The following is a 24,469-nucleotide window of genomic DNA, read 5'->3' on the forward strand; positions in this document are numbered from 1 at the left end:
GACATGATTGAAAGCTACGGAAAAGCTACTACTGCTGCATCCAAGGACAAGAACAAAAGCTAGTTTTACCATCATCCATGTAGATTTTTACAGCATTTCGCACCAAATATGACGCTTGTATCATTGATTTGTTTTTTTTTTTCATCTTCATCCCGTCTCCCACACTAACAGCCCCTGGTTTTCCTTTCCTCCTCACATTCATTCTCATTTCGTCCGCTCTTACCTGCCACTGAGAGCGCCCTGCTAATCATTATGCAACCACTCCTTAATGTATATCTATGTGTTCTCGCGTTAGAGAGTCGCAGATTGTGGACAGACTGTGATGATTTTAATTTCGCCCTAACGAGAAGAAGGAGACCTGAGAGTAAAAGCACGCAGAAGAAGATGTGAGTATAAATTAAAAAAAAAAAAAAAAAAAAAAAAATGAAAGAGCCACTTGAGCGGAATATATGAACAGAGAAAATGCTTGGGGGGGGAGCTGCAAATGAGAGAGAAAATGAGAAAGAAATTAAGACTTCCAGTAGAGGTGGTGGAAATGAGCTACAAATTACAGTGATGTTCCAGCTCAGAAAAATGAAGGCATCAAAGATAAACATCAACATAGCTAATCCTGTTTCCACATGTCTTCCACAGGAAACTGAAACAAGATGTCACAATAAAAGGAGGAGGTTGAAAGAGTGGCTGTCAAGCTTTTTTTTTTTTTCTAAGTAAGCATTTGAAATGATGTAAATAAAAGTAAAATGGGAAATTTTAATATTAGCTGGGTTGGAGGGAAGATGCAGAGTAGAGTCACACTGATCAAAATATGACCCAAAAAAATGGAAGAGGAATTAATGAGTGCTGAGCACGTTGTTTCGTTGCAGCTAATGCTGGTCATATTTCACGCCATCTGAAGACCAAACAAGGAAATGCACTTAGCAGCTTCCTATTAATGCGCAGAGTGTTCGTGGAAATGCCAGCGTGCACAAGATTTACAGATATTTTGCAGCCGCCTCTAAACTGCAAAGAAACGAAACAACTGATCCACATGTTATTTTCTGTGTCTTTTCTTTATCACTGTAAAAAAAAAAATAAAATAAATTCTTAAGAGGCCTGTCAGGGGCGTTGTCTGGGAAGCTGCTGAGGAAATGTTTCAGCGATTTTGCTCATCACATTAAGCTAATTATAATTGCAAAAGCCATGATTCACATTAATGTACTTCAGTGGAAGCCCAGTTAATGTGGGTTCAGCTGCCCACTCTCGCCCCGTCCCGCTTTCAAATGGACGTGAATGGATGTGACGCCGTGGCTTGCGCGCGGGTGAGAGAGGAGTGTCTGTGTGCGAGTGAGACAATGAGCTCAGTGTTCGCGCTCTGCGGAGCCTGCAGCCGGCCAACCTTACGCCCTGCACGAGACAGCTGTTCCTCTGCCACATAAATAAGGAGGGTGGGGTGGGAGGGGGCGAGAGAGAGAGAGCATGGCCAAAAGAAAGAGAGAGGGCAAGAGAGACAGAGAGGAGAGAAGAAAAAGAAAGGGACAGAGAGGACAAGGACTCATTGAGACATAAAATAAGATTCAGAGAAAGCCCAAAAAAAAAAAAAAAAAAGGAAAAAGGAATGAGCAAGATGGCGCAGACCTTTCAGGGTAGTGTTAGACCAACAGTTTGTGAGTATTGGTATTTCATTAATGTAAAATGTTACTCTGTGATTACGACTACAGGTAAAAAATGCTGCTTTATTTTCTGTGGACAAGTCGCTTGTACAATTGATGCTCTGCTCCACTGGATTTGGTATCAGCGCTGATAATGAACCTAATTAAGAGGATCTGGTATCAGTGATGGGCAAAGCTCCTGTCGATACCGTGCCCCTCCCTGCATGTGCCTCACAATAAACGCATTTTAATGTGGAATCAGTGGCAGGCTTTTACTGTGAAATGGAAAGTCCTGCCTATGATTTGGCGTTAGCTAATGTTAGCGTTAGCGTTGCTCTGTGACGTTGTCCACACAATAGAGGTTATTCAAAACTGCATGGACAAACACATTTCATTACATGGCCAACAAAGCTGATAACAGCGCAAACAAAGACTGACATCTAACATCTGTCTGTCTGTCTGTTTGTCTTATTTCTTCGATAATCGCTCAGCCAATCGAGTTCAGGCTTTGCAGGTGAATTGCAGTTTGAGTGTGGAGTTGTTTGGATGATGCTTTAAAGAAACCTGAAAAGCTGGATTAACGCAGGCCAAGCAATCAACCCCTACCAACAGGCACATTTTCAACAGGCTCTTAAGAAGTTTCACGGAATTAACAATTAAAGTCCCTTTCCAACTGGTCAAAAAAAACTACAAAGACCCGCTGACATCAGGCTTTTGGGTACAATCAGCATTCACACCCTGGTCAAAAGACTCTGCAGTAGACGCGGGTATCTATCAGCTCCAGCTGCGATCAGCGCTGATGTAAACACAACACCCAGGTGAACAGGCTGATTTCCCCCCCTCCTCCTGCAGTAGCGTCTTTCAGAGCACAGACACTGCCGCCTGTCCAGCACCGTGCTGTTCAGCCAGGAACACCGCGGCTACAGTGCACTCAGGGATGACAGAACACAGCGCCGCAATTAGTTTTTAAAAACACACAATCACCGATCAGAGGCTCCGACAGTTTTACAGGAGAAACAACCCGGAGATGAGACATGACGGATCAGTTACCAGTTTGCACTGCAGCTAGCTGCTCACTGCCCCCCCCACCCCCGCCCGCCCATCTGTGTGTGTGCTGGAATCAGTATTGGAGAGAAAAAAGTCTGATTGGTGCTTCTCTATAAATCATTAAATAATAAATGAGTGCATTTATAAATCAGACCTGATATGTGCCTCAAAGGCATATTTTTGCATGATACTTGTTACATTTACATGAAAAAAAATTCACTGCCATATAAATGCAAAAAATGTCAAAAGCCTTGATCAAAAACAACAGCAGGCTCAGTTGTGATAGGTCGACCTTGGTGCAGTACAGTTCGTCCTTACTCTGACCCCTGGACGTGGCCCTGTAGACAGGCTGTCAGCTGGCTCTACATTTATAGATCCCTTCCTCTGTTGCACTTACAGCAGAATACCTATCTGCCTTCTTTCTCTTTTTAACCCTTCTATCCTTCTCCCACGAGGCATCATCCTTCAACAATTTATCCCTCCATCCTCCCCTCTTCTCTCTGTCTCTCTGTGGGGAATGGCCCAGTAATGCCAGACTAATAAATCATTCATGGCGCTGTCCCCCCTCCTCCTCCTCCTCCTCCTCCTCCTCCTCCTCCTCCTCTGCCTCCATCCTGCCATCCTCCTCTCCCTTGCTGCTTTACTGTAGCGGTGACCGCATCACCACACCCCGCAGACTGCAATTTATACACACTCACACACACACACACACACACACACACACACACACACACACACACACACACACACAGGCACACAACAAAAATAAGAGTTAATCAGCTCTCTTTTTTGGCTCGCTCCTACACGGGCTTAGATTGCTTAAAACGCATGCATCATAAATCGGATGTGGGAGGCAGCAGCATCGCCTCAGTTACAATACAAACAGATACGTCAAAGCCCAGACAGGTCACAGCCACACCAGACAGACAGAGAGCCAGTGGGGAGTGGGGGAGAGAGAGAGAGATAGAGAGATATGCAGAGAGAGAGAGAGAGAGGAGGAGGAGGACGGATGACTGCAAGTGAATTAGAGGGATATAACACATAGCTGCACAGTTTGAGTGTGGGATGTGTTTAATACGTAGATAAGCAGGTGGTGTGTGTGTGTGTGTGTGTGTGTCTGTGTGTAACAACCTCTGGCCAATAATAAGCATAACCTTCGAAAGAATAAGCAACCCTCACAGCGACTACACGACCATGACAATTTATGACTTGAGACAAAACCCCGTGGTGTTTTCAGTGAGAAAGATCCCCTTCATTCCACTTTTATGGCACCGCCAGGGCCGAGATGACACATGACAGCTTCCCTCCTGTCCGCGCCCGTTTCTCACATTCAACAGAAAATGAATAAGCCTTACAAATTGTCTTCCTTTTGTCACAACTCTCACAGCTCACGTCGTCCTTTAAGAGGATACGGCAGCTCCTTCCTTTATACCTGCATAAAGCAAAGGGTCACTGGCCACCAATGCTTCCAATGGTCCCACAAACTAATGTAATGGTGCGTGCACGGGCATGACCTGTTAAATTGCCCCCCAGGACCTCCGATGGCCCTTTAGTTTAAAATAATTAAAAAAAAAGACACAGCCCTGCCAACACACACACATACACACACACACACAGACTCAAACACACCCCCTTTTTTACACCCTGTAGTGAAACAATTTATTTTGTGGTGACAATGTGTTATTAGTTAACACATTAAACATGATGGTGAGTAAGCGTGAGAAATCTGCTCGTGCACAAAAAGCATAATGAGCACCAACTTCGTCAGCAGAGCGGAAAATGTTGAGCGATTCGAATCTTTAATAAAGTAATAAGAGAATCGCACTGGTGGTTCTGCATGATTTAGCCAATTAACTCATAACTGAACGGACTTTGCATTACTAATTATCAATTTTAGATTAATGTCCTACCTTCAAAGCAGCAATTATTCTCCATTTATTTCCCTATTTAGTACAAATCAACTTGAAACTTCCTTGAGATTGGAAAACCATGACAGTGACCATGAAGTCATCTTTATTTCAAAAAAAAAAAAAAAAAAAAAAAAAAGCAGACTGTTATTTAAAACTCCTCCTCGCGGGTGCGTTCAAGTGTCCCAGGAGAACTAAAAACTGTCTGATATTTGAGTCCTAGTTTGTTCATAAAGTGCACCTAAAACTATGTGTCAACAAAGAATGTTACAGTCACTGTAAGAAACGCACCGTATCATAAAGTACCTTCTGTTTATCAGCCTCAGTTCAAGACTTTTCAGATCCTTCAAGTTAGTCAGTAAACTTCAGTTGCATGTGTGGAGACAGGAGGGAGGGGGGGAAAAAAAAAAAAAAAAGAAGTGACAGACGAGACGTATAAAAACGTGGACTGTCTGCACACAGTCGCTGCCAGTTTTCTTAGAGTGAGGAGTGAGACGGGGAGCTCGGTGGCTCATCTCGCAGCCGTAATGTGCAGCTCAACATAACTAAGGCAGCGCGCGAACAGTGATCACAGCTTTAAGTACGCTGATCTAATGTTTCAGTCTGAGCACTCCTCACATGAATCACCTCTGAAGTGCACTCACTCCATCCCCTCGCTGTCACTGTCTATTTCAGCCGCTCCTTATTACCAATAATGCCTTGCAGAGCGCTGTCAGCAGACGGCGGCTTGATAAATCACCCTCTCCCCGGAGGTCGCACTTGATTGACAAATGATGTCAGCTCATCAAAAGCCCGATTCAAACAATTAAATCCCACAACTTGTGCATTTCAAACAATCAGCTACCACAGCAACCCGTGACTGTGATGTGGTGTTATTATATACGTAACTCAGGCTGAACGATATGCAAAAAAAAAAAAAAAAAAAAGAAAAAATCAGATTGTGATTATTTTGGCTGACGTTGCAAGAGCAGTGAGTCATGATTTAAGTTGGAATTGTCATTCACGGAAAAAAATATTAAAATTACGATGATGTGATCTGTGTTGGACCTTGTACCAAAAAAAGCACGTTCGCTTACATCTGGAGAATATGATTTATTGGCTGTGACAACTCTGCAGCACCATAATGCTTCACTTATGGTTTGTTGTGATGCGTTCTACCTTTATTTTGTATTATCTGAAATGGCAACTCTATACAACCTTTTACTATTGAAAAATGTTCTTTGAAGCCAGAGAAGTGTAACACCAGCTCTCAGAAGCTTGAAAACATTCTGATATGAAGAAGATGATTCTCATCCATTTAATATTTTCCCCAAATACCCCATGGATACAGGGTTTTATGGGTCTTTGAGGACTCAGATTGGGATGTTCAGGTGATTTTAAAAAGCCAAAACTAAAGACTAGAATCTATTCTAAAAACTAAAAACTCTTAGTGTTCAGCAAAAGAAAAGGAACCTCGGGAAGTTAAATGTAAAAGGGCATTGAGTCCAGTTAAATTTAGTAAAGCCTATGATGTAATGTACTACTAACCCACTTCTGGATTCATCTAATAGTGAACATGGTGCACAGAAAGCTCTGATTCTCTGTGTAGGACTTGAAATTAGTGGCTAATTTAAGACTTTTCAGACACACAGATCCCCGGTGAGATAATTCTACTATAAATACATGGGGTGATGAGAACAGTGAGAGCTGACAGACCTAAAAAAAAAAAAAAAAAAAAAAAAAAATCACACTATTACACTCACATTTTCCCATAATTCCAACTTTTAAGGAGTGAAAGAACAGTGACAGTTTTGCTGGAAGCCTCTGAAGGACCCCCACCGGTCCCTGGACCCCACTTTGGGAACCATGGGTTTACACTATTTGGCAGTGCCTCATTCAATGACAGTACAGCGGAGCACTTGTGTGTGTGCCATAGATAGCATGTTCATTTAATGAGTGAATAATATCCCCCTGCATGTCCAATGAACTGTGGGCTGGGGGCATGGGCCAGGGGCAGGAGGTGGGGGCGATGATAACACAATAGGAGAGTTAGGGAGTGTGGGAACCAATTCTCCCTGGGACAATAGACACTTCCCCGTGGCCACAGCATATCCATTCACTATCAGCTGCTGGGCTGGCGTAGCACGGCGCTGAATATGCACCAGCTCAGCACAATGCTGCTTTCTCCCAAACAAGACCAGACTGTTTCCTATCCCAAAGACAACACAGGCCAGCTCTAGCCTATACACAGCCTCATTCTCACATAAGCAGTCTCTTTCTCACTCACTTCCATGTCTGCGTGTCTCTCTGGCTTTCTCTCGCTGTCACACACACCAACAGGAGCGTAGCAACAAGGCTCGGGATTGTGGAGACGGGCTGGGGCTGCCGTGCTGCAACTAGGCCACTGTTTCTCTCCACCGGAGCTGCTGGTCGTTGAGATATATTTGGGCTGAAATGTTATTAGCGTAACCCAGTTTACCCAGTACCAGGTGACTGCTGGAAGAGTCACTCCCCGCAGGGACACACACTCTCAAGGACAATGCACACACCAAGTGGCGGGAAGGAAGACAGGGGAGGGGGCGGGGGGGGGCGGGGGGGGGTGAAGCTGGAGAAAAGGGGATGAAAGATGTGATAAGTTATTGAATCCTGCAGTCGGAGAAATCACTGCAGGACACAGGCAGGTTCGGATGAACTGGAGTCGCCGTGTGTGTGTGTGCGTGTGTGTGTGTGTGTGTGTGTGTTTCTCTGTGTGTCCATGCGGGGCTCTAGTGTGACCCGGGCTCAAACTGGTACCCAACCTTTTCTTTTGTGTGCGCGCCCTCTGGTTGCTGCGGCAACGGAGCCTGAGAACCAAAAAAGGGAAGGCGGGGCTGAGAGAGAGGCGAGTGAAGCGACGCAAGCGTGAGAGTTTTCAAACGTCGCTGCGCTGACACACACACACACACACACACACACACACACACACACACACACACACACACGGAGGAAAGCACGTATTAACGCTACGCTCATACAGCACTGACATCTCACTGTTTAACATTTACATTTTTAAATATTTCCTGCTGAAAATGATAAAAGAGATGACTCCAGATTTCTCGCACCTGGATCAGCCATAGGAGACGGTAATCAACAACATCTCAGTTCAGTTCACACGTGACTCATCTGCACTCACTCTTACTTTGCTTTATTTAGCCCAGAGCCAAGCTGCTGTATTTCCTACACAGATGACTGAAAGGACGTCATCATGGGGCCCAGACAGCATATGTTATAATCACCGTCCCAGTAAGCACCGTACGATTTATTCTGAGGTAGATGGAGCTTCATTTTTCACATATCCTCTCTTTAACACCTCAAACATCTCTCAGTAGTAGTTCATGTTCAGGTGCCATTCCTGATGCCATTCCTCAAAGTGCTATTTTTGCAAATGAATGAACTTGTGATGACTGGTGTCACAATAAAGTACAAGTATTTATTCTTCATGCTTTATATCGTCTGGTAGATACTTCATTATGTATATAGTATTCAGTTTTTTTTATTTTGGTTACCTGTCGTTTCCAGCCATCCAGTCTGTTTTTTGTCTCATATTTACATCACAACGTGATTCTCACATAAGTAAAGTCACATCTTAAGATAAATAAATAATCGATCTAACATTATTTTCAAATAATGTTCTTCAAAAGGTGCATGCATCACAACTTTTAATAAACTGCTTGTGGTTCATTCACATATCTTAACGGAAGCATCTTGATTTGTCATGGTTATCATATGCAGTCACCAAAGGGTAAAATTATACACTTAAAGCTGAGCTATTTCTCTTGATACCAGGAGATGAGATGGACAGAAGCCATTAAAAAAGTACAGGATTCATTAACTAACTGCTCTGACTTGTGTGTGTGTGTGTGTGTTTTGAGAAAAGCCACTTTATTCTTACTTCAGTTGACTTCACCGCATTGAGCCTGACCTCTGCAGAACAGCGAGGCCTGTTGCATGTGTTTATCAGCTCATTTTCTTGTCGCATGTCCTGCTTGTCTTCATCGGCCATGTCCCTGCGGTGTCCCCCAGCCTGTCCCGAGCGGACTGTCCCAGCACATCTGAAGCGATGTTAAATGCTGGATACGAGTCGGTGCTGACTTCTAACTGTTAAAGACGGAGGCTTGGTCTGATCGTGATGGAAATGTACTGTCATTTTCACGATTGTGCTAACGCCTGCTATCTGGCGCAGTGATATCTGGCTCCCCACAGACTCCTCACTGTAAAACCCCGACTTAGACGACAGCCTGCTTGCTTGTTTTCGGATCTATATTAATGTGACTGAAGAAAACAGTTGTTTTTTCTCGATTTATTTCAATCATCCGAGTGTCATCCAGAGCACTATGGCTGCCATGTCAAGGTCTCCCTGCGCATTTCCCCGTCTTAACACTTTTCCTACCTGCATGGAGTCGGCGCTGATTATTTCTCCTTGAAGCCGTTTTCCGATCTCGATCGCCAGTTTGGACTTCCCGGTGCCGGTAGCTCCTAAAATCACCACCAACGACGGAGCGATCGCTCTCCGCAAGGCGGACTGCACGCTCCGAGTGGACGCCGCCATGATGCTGCTGCCTCGGCGCCCAGCTGACGGCCGTGCGCATGCGCGTAGAGAGCAGACTGGAGAGGTGGGCTCTGTTGCCAAGCAACAGGCAGCCGTTACTGTGGCAACATTGATTGATGGGGCTGATTTCATTTTCAGACTAATAAATGTAGCTCTTTGCTATTTCAGCCCTTCCTGATGCGGGTCACGATCTGACTGGTTCCTGCTGTTTCACCTGTTATTGTTAAAAATGAATCGGCCAAGAAAGTGTCTGAACAGACTTGCGTCTCCGTGTTGCTGTGTTTGTGAACAGATTGATGACAACATTTACATTGGCTATCAAATGTCTTTACACGGAGGGCTGCAGAGTAGTTGGTATTGTTTCTATGGAAACTGTCCGAGCTCCGCAGCGGTGAGCAAAGATGCTTGTTGCCATGGCAAAGATGCCAGGACAGGTTACCTTAGAGACTGCTCAGAACAAATGGTGGCTGGGGAGAGGGAGATGTGTGTTCACTCATACAGGTGGTTTATATGGAAAACAAATGAGTGTAATACTACAGCACTGTGATCTAGTTTAAAGTGAGACAATGGATTCCATTGTAGCGACATCCAGTTCTAATAATAAAGGGCTAGATGATGATTATTCTTCTTGTGCATGAGAAAGGGACAAACAGAGAAGACAAACAGGTAATTTATGATGTCAAACCATGAAATTTATTAATTTTATGACTTACTCTTCATACATAGAGGCTTATGAGGTACAGAAAAAACAAAGTGCTGAGACAAGGCTCCAAAATCACCATAACTGAACTCCCAAAGTAAGCAAGCAATGTCCACTGCTACCATGACTGTGCCAACCGCAGAGACCAGTGATCAATACAAGTTAAACAGAACAAAAATATGGGGCAAACCACTGCTGTGGGTGCTCCCTATTGAAAAACAAACTAAAATCAGGGCTACTGGTGGTTTGTGCTTAATTAGATTTTTTTTTTTTTTTTTTTTTTTTTTTTAAATAAGAAAGAAAAGAGTGAAACATCAATGATGATATCCTGAAGTATTTCTTTAACCAAGTACATCATGAATACTCTGATCAAATCCTCTCTTCATCTCTGAGAGTGCTTTCTGAGGTCATGTTATATATACAGCATATTAAATTACTTTTTTCTCCCCCTCAAGCACAGTCTATCAGCCTATCACAGACTACTTGTGGGTTTCCTGAGTGCTGGTAAAAGCAGGGTATGCTACTCGCTGTGACCGAGTCATTTACAGTACTAGATCCAGGGCTACAGTGTTCTGTTGCATGGCTTATGGGACAATATGGAGCACCGGGCTTGCAAAAAAAGCAAAGAAAGCAGTAACATTAAGGTCACTAAAGGCTACACACAGCCAGAAGTTTAAATCGGTAGATCTTCTTAAGCACCCACCCACCCCCACCTAACCCTGTGCCAGATTTAAGAGAATGCTACAGCTACAGTGATTGGATTGAATACAGGAGCTTTCAGGTGCTTTCCACTCCAGACAGAAAGCAGACCTCACATGCCAATTTTTAGCACATAACCACCAATAAAGCCCTGGCAGCTACATAACAAAAATAGTCATTAGCTCACACTGAAACACAACTCGGTAGGAAAATATAGTATAAAACTTTTGTCAGCTCTTGACTTGTACAAATAAAGAAACCCCAGAGACAGAAAAAGTAATGAAAACAAGTTGGCATTACAAAAAAAAAAAAAAAAAAGAAAAGAAAAAAAAAAAGAAAAAAAAGTTGTGACAAAGTGGCTAGTGTGATCAATGTTCAGTAAGTGTTTTATTTTGACTCTTTTTCATAATCATTTTATTAACAAAAATAGAAGCTTTGAGTTATCTTTGAAAAGCCAGCAAGCCTGGCCCCGGTTTAGCACGCAAGGCCCAACAAAAACTAGGATGAGTATAGTAGACAGCTCTGGTTTTGGTTTGGAAGGGGCTGTACAGTATGAGTACTATATACATAACATCCAACAGGATAGTCTACATACATTGAAAGGCTTCTATAGGCATTACATGAAATGCAAAAAAAAAAAACAAAAAAAACAATTTACAAATATTATCAGACAGCAAGATGAAAGAAATATCCTGTGAGAACTCGGGGGGCTTCATTCCCAAGCAAAAGTTGGCATCTTTGATGACACGTGGATTAAATTTGAGCCGTTCTCTGAGGAGTTTCTTTTGGTTAATTAATTGAAGCCGACATTCACCTTTTGGCTGGTCTCCATTGCGCGACAATAACACGGAGTGTGAAACCTTGGTAAAGATTTTCATAGTTTTTGCAGATTGTTGCTTGAAAATATAATTAATCGGTAAAACGCTGCCTGCATGGCAATATCTTCACATTGTCTCCAAATAAATGCTACAAAAACAGGCTGTTACTGTGAGCAAAGTGCTGCTGTCAAAACATCTCTGATGCAAGAGGAAAACTACAAGTTTAATCAGTGGAAACCTGCAGGCACAGATGTTAAGACTTAACCTGAGCTATTTCCGAGGAGCAGAACATGTTGTGTCCATCCAGTTGTAACATTATTGTTGCATGGCTCAGTACAGTCCAACTATAGCCCCATGCATCTCCATTATCAGCAAGCATAATGCTAGAAACTTCTACTGCTGACCGGGACCGGGGGGGGGCAGGAAACAACAGGGAAAGGTTTAGATGCTACAGACAGAGAGGGAAAAGTAAATGAAAATGAAAAAGAACATAAAAAACAAGTTGTATGCCAGGAGCGTATGCCAGCATAAAAACACAAAAAAATAAAAGAGTTGAAATCTGAAGGGGGGAAAGAAGCTCTAGGGGGCTCTTCGGATTGATAGAGGAGACATCACTGCTGTGCAAGCACATCTATCACAAGGAGACGTCTGACCAGACCATGCAGCAGTTAAACAGCACAGTTGTAGCAGTTTATCAACTAGAAGCTGCTGCTCTCACAGCAGCCCTCCCAGTAGCAAGCAACAGTTTTGAACATTTTTAGCGAGGGGAAACATAACAGTTTGACAAATCGATAATGAGTAAGCATGGACATATTCAACTGCCCGTTAGAGTCATAACATCAGTCCCTAGCTTGCTGTCCCGACCGGCTTGTGGCCTTGTCAATGACTCAGAAGCTAATGTGCAAACCACAAAAACAGAAAACATAAGAAAAAAAAAAAAAAAACAAAACAAAACAAAACAAAAAAAAACAAAAAAAAAAAAAAAAAACAATCCACCCGCACTATTCCAACGTGACCAACTCAAAGTGAACATTAGTGTCTTTTCTCCTTCATGTAGTCCCATTGAGTTCTGTGAGTGTACGTGTGTGGTGACAGCTGACCCTGACCCTGACCCCAACCCCCCCCGGCGCTCAGGATCGTTTGAGCTGTGCCAGCCTCTGCAGCAGATGCAGCTGCCTGGCTTTCAGCTGCTTCCTCTCCTGAGCCTTCTGCCTCTCGCTGGCGTGCAGCTGCTGCAGGTACTCCGTGGCTTGCGTCAGGATCGCCACCTTGGGAGTCTTGGGGCAGTCCGCTAAGCCCGGGATCTCGTCCCGCAGCGACAGGAAACGTGAGCGCAGGTCGTTCCGCCGCTTGCGCTCCAGGAAGTTGTGCGCCTTACGTTTGTCTGTGTCCTCGCAGTCGGACGACTGGGGGCTGGAGAGGTGGGAGAGGGAGTGGGGCTTGGATGGGGAGCTTTGGGAATGGGAGGAGGAGGAGGAAGAGGAGGAGGGAGGAGATGAAGGCGATGTGGAGGAGGTGGGAGAGGAGGCGCTGAGGTTAGGTGACTCCGACCTGACTCCAGCCAGGGTCACATGAGACCGTCTGCTGTCTAAGTTCAGAGGGGCGTGGCCAGGCCGGGGCTGGTGGTAGTGAGAGTTCTGGTGCGGCTGCATGGCCTGGGTGGAGGCCTCCTGCCGAACCCTCTTGCGAGGCGGTTCAGCCGCCGGGGGGAGAGTGTCTGGGGATGGGGCAGCATAGTTGTGCTGCTGTTGGTGGATGGAGATGTGGAAACGCTTCATGCCGGGGTCGAGGGGGTCAGCCCGCACCGTGATGGTCACAGGTTTACGGGTGTTGACCAGTCGACGAGGTTTACGCTGCTGCTGCTGCTTGTGCTCCACTGTCACCACATCAATCTCCTCTTCATCCTCATCTTTGTCATCTTCATCATCTGAAAGGGCAAAAGAAATCCATTAAACAAAATGTTTGATTGTAGGAAAAAAAAAAAAAAAAAACTGCAAGTGACAGCTGAGGTGAGAAAGATGGAGCCAACCCTCGCTGGCCCTCTGACTCCATAAGCCAATTAAATGCTTCTGTAAAAAAGCACCTTGCACAACCTCATGACACCTGCACGATCTCCCTCACTCACACACACACACACACACACAGACACACACACTACAAAAATACACCGTCTCACTAATGCTGTGAATCATCACTACATTAGGTCAGCTCCCTGAGTGGAAATTCTCCCTCTTCGTTCATGTGAACAGAGTGAAGATGAGAGGCAGAGACAGGCTGCGTTAGGAAGCACTCAGGTGAAAAATCAGCAATTTTTCAACTTGTTAAAACAGGCCGACTAATATTCAACACCGCTGAGGTTTAAAGACCGTTTGCTGCTCTGTTTACTTGTGTGGAAACGGTGTATTAAACATAAAGGAAAGGGCCTCATCGACTTGATTCCCACCAAGTGACTAGAGTCTCGGGGAGAATTTCAATACTCTTGTGATCTCAAACACTTAAAGTAATTGCACCTCTGTGGATTTGGCTGCTCAGAAAGTAGTAATCTCTACATGAATAACACAGTGAAGAGGGGGTGGACAAGAGCTTTGGAAGGAGCTGGTGTCTGCTTTACTATATGCAACAGCATTTATATGACAAAAGATGATATTTCATAGTAGCAGGCATACAGAAGAAAATCCCTCCAGTAGCCATATATGAGCTCTTTATTGCTCTTCAGCACTTTTATTTCTTATGACTGCTTATTCTCCTCCTCTTTGAGCACACGTTATCCCCTGAAACGTTGCAAAAATACTGCCTCAAAACTTATGTCAAAATAATTCTGCAGGCCTAGCCGACCTCCTAAATGGCTAATCCCGCTCTATTCACAGCCCAGGCTGGCTGGCTGGGACCAAATCCACCCACTGACACAATTGGCGCTGCAGCCTGTTGAGTGGAGGAATGCAGCAACAAGTTCCCTTTGTGACATTCCACACACCATTATGCATGGTCCAAGCTCAACATCACATGGTAGCCTACATACCAAAGTCAATCATATGGGTTCACGGAGGGAATATGGGGGGGGGGGGGGGGTGTCTGGAGTCAGGGAAAATTAGGCCAGATATAATAACTACAGAGAGGGTTTATCCCCCCCCCACCTCCTTGTTACATAAAGTTCCAATAATGTGTAATTCTTTACTGAATTCATGTCAAATCCGAGCCAGGGAGTGCAGAGAGGATATTGTTATCATAAGTCAGACTGGAGGAGCAGGGAGAGGTAGCAGCTGGTCTGCTGGAGCCCTGCCAAGCAGCAGATGTTTGAATGGGCGTGTCACTCTCTGGGCTTGAAGCATGTGTTGCATGCACCAAGGTAACGCAATGCAGTCATCATGTGCCATGCCAACCCCTTTACTGCCAGATAAAGGCTAACCAGAGCTAAATGTTGATTAAATTAGGGAAACAAACACGACATTGTAAACCCAAAGTCACCCTTGTATAAGAAATGAAATAAAAGAAATTAAATAAATGGGGTATTAGAATAGAATGGAGAGGAAGCACAAAGTAAGATATCTACTGATCACTTCAGCACAGGCAAACTGGGAGTCAAAGAGGCTGGAAGCTTGATTCTCACAGAAAAGTCCTGTAATACATCCGTTACTGACCTGATGAGTCGGTGTGAGACTCTGAACCAGAGGACACTTGTTTCTTGCATCCACCGGTTAGCGGGAAAGTAAGCACCGCAGCGGGGTCCACACAGTCCGCGGCCAAGCCGCTGAGGGCTGGCGTGTCGGCGGCTGCGCTCTGCGCCCTCCCCGGGGATGCAACGGTGGACCCGGTGGCCACTTTGGCAGCAGCCGCCTGCCCCGTCCCGGGACAGGAGGCGCAGCGCTCCCCTACAACTCTCTCCAGCTGCTGCCCGGCAGAGAAGCCGCTCCACATGCAGTCCTGGATGATGATGGAGCTCAGGTTCCCGAAGGAGTCATTGGCCGCGGTCAGTTTGCAAGGCAGGTCCTGCTGCTGCTGTTCATCCTCCTGCCCCAAGAACTGAGAGACCCACTCCAGCTTGTCCCCCAGAGACGGGTACAGCAGCCCGACCCTGCCCGACCCTTCTACCGCCCGGATGGGGGACATGGGCGGGGTCGGTACCAGCTCGAATTTCTTCCATATGTCCTCGCTGGGCGCTGTGGACTTGAAGAAATCCTCATCCGGGTCGTGGTCGTCGTAGAAATAATGTTGGTAATGATCGAGGTGGTCCATGTCCCAGTTTTCATAACGAGGCGCGGTGGAGCTTATGCCCGGCATGGGGGCTGCAGGCTGGTGCGGGGCGGGGGGGGGGTGAATCACTCCCTGTTCCCTCGGTCTGCACAGAGATAGAGCCAATAGTTGTATCAGGACTGAGCCTCATTCTCATCATAATAATCACACCCCTGTCTGTGGACATGCTGCCCTCTGGGAGGGGTGGCAACGGGCTGATTCTGCAGCCGCGTACAGCCACTGCTGCGCTGTCGATGCATCGACATATTGTTTGTCCAAGTTTAACATGAGCAATAACGGCACCCTACCGATCACAAACTGAAAGGTGCAGCGGAGAAATCAAACACGTGTGTGAGAACATGGTGTGCCAGCTGAGTCCCTGTGAGGTCACCGGGGACCACCGACACCGAGAGGCGCATTGATACAAACTATCTGACACTTTGATACCGCGAAGTTAAAGTTAAACTAGTCCGCGTCGCTGCTGAGAAGTTCAAGTTTCGCAACAGTGTTTCATTACATAACACTGTTTTAGTAGTAGGCTTTACTGTGACAAGCAGAGAAAGAGGGGAGGGGGCTTATGAAGGGGGGGGGGGGGGGGGGGGGTCAACTGGCTGCTCAGCAGAAAACAGGGTGATTAAATTAGACTGAAATTGATTAATTGGAGAGGCAGGTACCGGCCAGCCTGCTCAGGCTGAGGAGCCGCATGTAAAGTAGTTTATTTGGCTCCTTATCAAGCTCAAAGAATTCAGCTGCGACTAAAAAGCGCCGATCAGTTAATTAAGCCGCAGACGCGCTGCAAACTCCCAGCGCTTCACCTATCACCCGAAACCTGCGCCCCCCGGCCTGAGGTATTAACACGTTTCTGTGGAATTTAAAATATATATATAATGATTGAGTTTTACCTGGTGCGGAGAGTGAAAAACCTGCCTGCGTCTTCATAGATCCGCCGTGCGCAATTTAAGTGTCCAAAAAAAAAAAAAAAAAAAAAAAAGCAACAACCGGATCGATTCCTTTTACGAGAAATGCGCTTGAAATGTGAGCTTTCCCGCTGCTCCGTGTGGTGTCGCTTCCAGGTGGTACGCAGTCGCTGAGGCAAGTGAGTCCGTTTGGTCGCAGTCCCGCCGCTCAGAGCGCTGGATAGGCTTTGGCTGTGGTCACTTTCTTTGCAGACTGCTGCACTATATGATCCGGGAGAAGCAGGGTTGGCTGTTATGCATAAAAAGGCGGGTCGTAGTAGGGGAGCCCCGCCCACCGTTTAAAGGCGCAGTGCACTCAAAACGCTCTGCAGAGGGACTCTTATGAGAGCAGAGGGTTACATGACACTGATTTCATAAGATGACACTGCTCTGCTTTTGCAATAATTATGCAGACATAATAACAACGTGTGTATGTGTGTGTGTGTGTGTGTGTGTGTGTGTGTGTGAGAGAGAGAGAGAGTGTAAACACATGTGTAGAAAATGCATGAGCACCTGTGTGTCACAATCATGCTGCGTGAAAAGGGATGTGATAATGGGGGCATCTTCCACAACAGGGGGAGATTATGGATGAGTGTGTGCATGTATGAGCGTGCGTGCATCTGTGTGTGTGTGTGTGTGTGTGTGTGTGTGTGCCACATTCACAGTAATTTCACGTGGACATATGGCTGCAGTATCTGGTGTCTTCAATGCATCACAGTCTCTGTAATCAATATCAAGCTTGTGATGTAGAGCCCTCCCTCTGAGAGAGTTAATATAGAAGCGGCACTCTCTGTATGCCATGTTGTGTGTGTGTGTGTGTGTGTGTGTGTGTGTGTGTGTGTGTGTGTGTGTGTGTGTGTGTGTCTCCTCGACAGCTGCACACACACACACACACACATGCAGACACACACGAGCAACTGCTGACACTTGTTTTTCCTGCCATATGAAACCATCTCACCGCTGCCTTTTTCGACTCATGAAACTGTGTCGCACAAACTTCGCCCTCACTCTTGAGGAGGATGATTGGGAAACATCCTTCCTATAACTGCTCCTCTGAAGTTCCCCCTGCAGCTCGGCGGGGAAGCAGACACCGTGAAATCCTTGTCTGTCCACTTCATCTTCCCATCAAACTCAGACGCACACCCCCTCCTCCTACCCTTAAACCCCATCTTCTGTCACTCATCCTCTATTCTTCTCTCCTCAGTTTTACTCTTGCCTACTTTTCCCCCAACTCCCCCACCTCCCCGCCCTTCCTCTTGCGCTTTTATCCTCTGTCACCCCTGATCAAAAAGATCTTGACCCTACATGAAACAGGGAGACTTTAGAGGGTTGTATCCTCCATTTCCCAGGAGCCAGCCTACAAAGACACAGAACTAACAGACTGGAGAAACAGAAGCGGCAATCTTTCAGTTTCCCCGTCTGTATCACTTTCTCCCTCTCAGCTCGTCCTGTTCGTGATCTCTCTTTCTCCTGGTGCTTTCATCTCATTCCTCTCTGTCTTCTGCCTTGTTACATAGTTTGAAATACTTAATCTGCCACTCTGCTTTGAATTAATCATCAAAAGTGAATGGGGGAAAGGCCCGGCTCCTTAAAATGTACAAAGGAAATGTCTTTTTTAAATAAAATAAGTAGATTAAGTGAGTTTAAGAGGTCCCCACTGTTTTAATCATTTATATGTTAAAAAATGTGCACTTTCCTATTAAACAGCAACATCTCGTTGATATTTAAATGTAAATAAGCATTTACAAATGATGTGGAAAATGTTATATCCACACTGATCCTCACTTGGATGTGTTGCGGTGGGTCGCAGAGAGAAATAGCTCATTTACAGTAATTCCCCTATGGATTAGTGAACCTTGTTTGCATGAAAATAGGAGGTGTAACTTGTGATGTGAGCTGAAGCTCTGATCTCCCGCTATTTTTTCCTCTTCAAAGAAAAAAAAAAATAACACCCTTACAGTACAGACATGCAAGCGACAGTCTCATAGGATTAGTGAAACGTTATCACCCATGAGTTACCAATTAGATGATATTTGGTCCCAGAATAAGGAAACTGATAGTGTTGAGCTGCACCATATTTATATGTAAAAGAATAGTGCTGGTGCAAAAAGACTGTGTGAGCTGAGGCTGATGGAAACCTTGGTTAGCTTAGCTTAGCACAAAGGCTCACCATTTAACGGGTTATCTCTAGGTAAACGTTATGGTTTTCCATCCATTTTCTTCCACTTATCCGAGGTCAGGTCGCGGTGGCAGCAGGTCAAGCAAAGTAGTCCACACGTCCCTCTCCCCAGCAACATTTTCTAGCATTTCCCAAGGGATCCTGAGGCATTCCCAGGCCAGATGAGATATATAATCTCTCCAGCGTATTCTGGGTCTACCCCAAGGCCTCCTACCAGTGCCTGGAAGACCACTATGGAAAGCGCCAGGAGGCATCTTAACCAGATGCTGGAACCACCTCAACTGGCTCCTTTTGATGCAAATAAGCACCGGCTCTACTCTGAGCTCCCCCAGGATGTCAGAGCTCCTTACAATCTCTCTATGAGTCCAGCCTCCCTGCGGAGGAAACTCATTTCAGCCGCTTGTGTTCACGATCTCATTCTTTTGGTCACTACCCAAAGCTCATGGTCGGAACAAAGATCAACTGGTAAATCGAGAGCTTTGCCTTCTGGCTCAACTCCTTCTTCACCACGACGGTAAACACCCGTTTTACTGCTGACGCTGCCCCGTTGTACTCAGGAGGTTATGTGCAGGACTATTTCTTGTCCGAGTGCAGTGACTTTGTGGAGGCTGTTGTGAGCATGACGTTGCCAGGCAACCAACCATACTTCCACAAAGTCACTACGCCTGGCCAAGAAATAGTCCAGGAGATATGGTCCAGTCTTTGTGCTATAACTTCATATTTATCCCACAGACATGATCAGAGCGTTATCCATCACTTCACATTCAGACCAACTTTAACCCTGCATGAAGAAAAGCAGCTCTCTCATTGTTTTGAATGAATGGATTCCTCTGTAACCCTGTGTAGTAGTCCTCTGTCTACCCCATGACTATGAAACAATTCCTTTCAGATTTGTATATTTCTGTCGCACAGTTTTATAAAGCACTGTGCAGTTTTTGGGGGGGAATCTGAGAAGCCTCCAAATTCACAGATGTGTTGCTCAAACTGATCCTTCTGGATTGTATCTCATGTCGAGGAACAGACCCCCCCCCAACACAGCCCCTTGTGTTTGAGTGCGGGGCTGATTTCGGTCTGAATGTCTGATAACTCTCGATGAGGAATCACATGAGCGTATTTCCCAGAAATATTGAGCTAGTAGCTATGATAAAACTTCTCTCCATCATCCATGACCTCACCGTCTAGTTTGAACCTCCGTCACCGCTCTCAGCTTTCTCCATCTATTGTCTTCCCACGTTTTTCATCCCCAGATATCTCGGGGGAATAAAAGGTGGGGCAGCTCAGTTTGTCAGTGAAAAGTTAAGAGTTTGAAGCTCTATTCCTCTTATCAAAGATTTAACACTCATGTTAAACCTTTGCTGTTTCCCAGCAGCCTTTGGTGCAACATGTTGTGTTTTTTTAACCACCTTATATTTTAATGTAATGTGGTTTTCTTCTAATCATTAGTTTAGATCTGATTAAATGAAGCTGTAATGATCCCCATGGGACTGTCACGGCAGCAGCAGCAGCAGCAAAGTGCAGGATATGAATTCATCATACAGAATACTGCAGATAGTAAAAATGATTACACATATTATGCCAAGATATGACAAAAGTAGTGCAGCAGATATAAAGTAGTAGTAGTGGGTGTATGTGTGCGTCTTAAATATGCATGTGTGCACTGATCAGCTTTAGACATGGGCTTCCAACACATGTTAGGATGTAGTTGAACATGCGGATGTGTAATGTTAGCTCTCAGTATGTCATGCGGATAAGAGTCTGACAGTCAGATAAAAGAAAGTATGTGCACAGGCTTGCTATGTTTGCTGTCACCTCATTAATATACCAATTAAAGCCCTTTCTGACAGCAATACTAATAATCACATAACAATCACAGTCAGTATGTGCAAAAGGTGATTTATCTCACAAAAGAAGGAAATAGGGAGCACAAAAGGGGATGGAGCTGGAGAGAGCAGTGAGGGCCGGGAAGGTAGGTGGAGAAAGGAGATGATAAGTCTCAGCCCCCCCCACAGCCCATCATCCTTCTCCAACTCTGCCCCCCCCCCCCACTCCACCCGACTCTGACCTTCCAGACTGATCAATGAACACCTAGTCTGGGACCCACCCATCAGTGCATCTGCGGTGTCTGCTGCGGCCACAGGTTCACTTGATGTAATCTGGGAGGCTGGAGAGGAAAAGTGACAGCTGCTACCCACTGGATGGTGTTGACCTCCTACTGACACACACACACACACACACACACACACACACACTCACACACACACACACTCACACATGGTAAGTGAGAGGATTGCCTTTCAGTCCAGATGCTCATTACATCAAGCGACTACACACGGAGCTACACACACACACACACACACACACATACATACACATATACAGTTTCGTTTTCTTTGTCTGGCCATCCGCCTCATTCCACTCTGTTTTTTTTTAAAGGGTCACTTCATTCATTCAAAAAAAAGAAAACAACATGTTTTCTCACTTCCCTGTTGTGGTGTCTAGATAATTTTGGTTTCCTTTGTCTGAGTTTTGAGATACTGTCTCTGGTCTTTCAGATTTCCTTCACTAATATTACAACAGAAGTGAATGTAAATTAGTTTGTGTTGCTCTCAGCCTTAAAAACCAACTTTCATTTAAAAAAAAAAACAGCATTGTTTCTCAAGGGCTAGTTCGTTGGAAAAAAAAGAACTGTTCACAGCAATGAGGTAGGTGGATTATCCAGAGTAACAAGGACATTTATGTTGCTTTCAAATACTGTGAACACCACCAATGAACTCCCATTTACTTTCATTTTATTTATGATGGGGGCAAAAATTGCAGAGATAGATATCTTTTTTTTAAAAATCTCCATAAAAGTAAACAACACCTTTTAGCATTTTTTTGTACTGTGTTTTTTGGTTGTATTTACACTCTTAAAATCAATTTTGTAGTTGTGTTTGTCGGAGTTTCGAAACATCTGACTCTGATCACATCTGATCACAGCTGTGGCGTTGCCCTCTTATGTCACCACACCTGTCAATCACATCTGGTCAAACCACACCCACATAATTCTGATGAAGTTTTTGATTGTTAAATGCTTAAGAAATAATAATCAAAGATGCTTTATCCCTATCTTTAACTTTGACTGTTGACTATTTAATATTATAAAGAGATATTTGTCATTTGTAAGTTTTCAGGGCCTTTAGAATGTGTGTTTGTGGGCTTTCAAGTAATGTGTGGGACAATGTTTTCCATTTAACAAATAAATCAAAGCAGGAAATATACTGCACACCATCGGTGTTAATTTCCCTCTGACTTTCCTCTGCAGAATAATAGATAATCTTTGTATATTTTCCCTGGGTCAGTGAGTGTTTGTAATGTTTCCATGATTATCTGTTTATATGAGCATGTGTGCAAAAACAAATCAAAGGATCAATTGATTTTAATCAAAAGGCAACACAGCTAATGATCAGCGGTTATAGAAAAAGCATCACGGTGGCAGGAAATCCATTCAGACATCAATCACACTCAACACTGAATACCAACACTGAGCAAACCTCCTTGCTTTCACGTGTAAGTAACACACTGCCACTGCGTATGTATAGACAGGTAAATCTACTTTATGCTTTGTGTGTATGTGCGTCTACATGAGCGCATTAAAGAGCCCATCCCAAATTGCACACACACACACCCATCAGCAGCACTGATTAACAAGCCGTTGTTACTCAGTTGCTCCTCTTCTCTCTTCAGTTACTTTTATTGCATTCTGGGTAGAAATCAATTGTGGAAGAACAGGCTGTCAGCACAGATTGTACCCTGGAGAGAGAGTGTGTGAGAGAGAGGTAAAGAGAGAGGGTGTGAGTGTGAAAAAGAGAAGGGTATATACAATATGTGGTGTGTCAGAAATCAAGGGAACAGCAAGTGTCTGCAGGAGAAAGAGAGAAGAAGAGGGGAGAATGGAGGACAAAAGATGCTATGCAAAATAATGAATTAGAGGAGAATGTGGAGACAACTAAAAAAAAAAAGGGAAGGGATGTTATACATCAAGGGAGTGAGGGGAACAGAGGGAGGAGAGAAAAAAGAAAGCATGACGGAGATTTAGGGAGGTGCAGAGATAACAGTCCACAGGAACAGACTTGAGGAAAATGATGCAATTACATAGCTGATATTTGGCAGGGCAGCGTTACTGAGCATTCTTGAGGCATTGCACATGCTCACACACGGACACACACACACAGGCTGACAGATATATACACAAACTCACACACAGGAGTACAGATAGTCCTATATATGCATACAAACTGTAGTAAGCAAATACAAGCAAATAATAGTCTGCTAACATTTTCACTGATAAATCACCTGCTGTTTTGCGTTTACGTTACATAACTGTTGTCAGGGAAATTATCAGCGTGTGTGTGTGTGTGTGTGTGTTTGTGTGTGAGTGCATGTAATGTAACCGACTCAGCTGACTGTTTTGAATGTGTATAGAGCAAGGATGCACTCCTGCTCTAGCGGTGCTGTTCTTTTTTTATATCACAGCTTCTCCACACCAGCAGGTCACCTTTTGCGAAAAGGGTCAGTTCAGATGAAGATGAGTCTGGGTTTATACAAGGTCTTTGTCTATAGTAACCAATGTTTCTCAATGCAAAGTAGTGTAGTCACTGGGACAAAGAGATCCCTTTTTCTAACATAGAACTTAAGGCACCCTATAATTTATTTAGTTAATTAATTTAGTGGTTAATAATGATGTAATGGTAATTATAAAGGATGGGTTAAGCACATGTGGCCTCCAGCTGGTGATTGTCTAAACAAACAACCAAACTCACGCAACACGCATTAATGGTTTTGTGGTGGAAACTGAATGTTTGTAATAACCAGTGCCCAAATAATAAAAGAAAGAACAATAAAAACATACATTCCTCACTAATCTTTAAAACATTTAAAGTTGCATTAACTCTTTCTTTGGCCACTTGGGGGCAGCGAAAACAAGTTGTAAACACAACACTAGCGAAGTTGATATGGCTAATGGTGAGCAAACTTTTTTTTTTTAACACATCCAGGAGACAAAACATTATCATTTATTTGGAGTCCAGTCCAGTATTCAATCTCCTTCGGCTCTGTTGTGGTCTGCCTGAGGGAAATACTGCATCCGGATCTTTGGCTGCTAAATGCCCCCGGTGCTTCACTAGCTAGCTGCCACCTTAGACCGTATATAAAGACGGAGGTAGCTTCTGTGACGTCACCCATTGGTTTCTGAAGGGCAGTTCTGAGGCACAGAGTGGGCTGCTCGGCCGTCGCCATCTTCCCCTCACTTCGCCTGATCTGAAAATGGGCAAAGAGGTAGGGTGTGTGCCGTTTTAGTAACTCTGACAAGCATACGCTTCTACTAGCATCATTAGCACAGCTGTGTGTCAAGACGGCTAGCTTGGACAAAGTTAACAAGCTAGGTATGGTGAGTGCAGACACTGATACCTGCTCCTTAGCGCTAACATATGGGCCTAAATAAAACGGCTACTGCTAGAATTTCACTCATCTCAAAAAGCAGGAGCACAGACTTCCTCACGTTCTGTTAGTCAATGAACTGCACGGCAAGCTATATTACAATATTTGCAAGAAGAACCAACGCCACGAACACAGCTGAGGGGTCAAGGGAAGTGACTCAAATTAGAGCGGACAGCTAGCAGCTAGACAGCGAGCAGCTAGCCAACTGTGACGGCAAGCCTTAATAAAATTCAAACAGATGAGTTGGATAAAAATTACCC

The 24,469-nt window shown here is 44.7% G+C and overlaps 2 protein-coding genes across 2 annotated transcripts in view; both read right to left on the reverse strand.

The window, feature by feature from the left end:
* Positions 1 to 9,199, reverse strand: part of trit1 (tRNA isopentenyltransferase 1) — a 42,215-nt gene extending 33,016 nt beyond the window's left edge. The window contains exon 1 of the mRNA XM_071500194.1: positions 8,991 to 9,199. Within this exon, the coding sequence (XP_071356295.1) occupies positions 8,991 to 9,149 (159 nt within the window). The 5' untranslated portion in view covers positions 9,150 to 9,199. The remainder of the gene's footprint in view (positions 1 to 8,990) is intronic.
* A 906-nt stretch (positions 9,200 to 10,105) lies between these two features.
* Positions 10,106 to 16,790, reverse strand: myclb (MYCL proto-oncogene, bHLH transcription factor b). Its single transcript, XM_071500195.1, has 3 exons — positions 16,499 to 16,790; positions 15,005 to 15,702; positions 10,106 to 13,293 (listed from the first exon to the last, which is right to left on the reverse strand). The coding sequence occupies exons 2-3, from the start codon at positions 15,642 to 15,644 to the stop codon at positions 12,497 to 12,499; spliced, it is 1,437 nt and encodes a 478-aa protein (XP_071356296.1). The 5' UTR covers positions 15,645 to 15,702; positions 16,499 to 16,790; the 3' UTR covers positions 10,106 to 12,496.
* Between the last annotated feature and the right edge of the window lie 7,679 nt (positions 16,791 to 24,469).

Source organism: Trachinotus anak, unplaced genomic scaffold (assembly GCF_046630095.1).
Source record: "Trachinotus anak isolate AG129_WGS33_773 ecotype Australia unplaced genomic scaffold, CSIRO_AGI_Tana_v1 ptg000016l, whole genome shotgun sequence".
NCBI lineage: Eukaryota > Metazoa > Chordata > Actinopteri > Carangiformes > Carangidae > Trachinotus > Trachinotus anak.

Excerpts from the sequence above, each read along its gene's own strand:
- myclb (XM_071500195.1), bottom strand. The coding sequence starts at position 15,644 with ATGCCGGGCATAAGCTCCACCGCGCCTCGTTATGAAAACTGGGACATG. Across the intron at positions 13,294-15,004 it reads GTCTCACACCGACTCATCAG|ATGATGAAGATGACAAAGAT; the intron begins GTCAGTAACGGA and ends TTGCCCTTTCAG.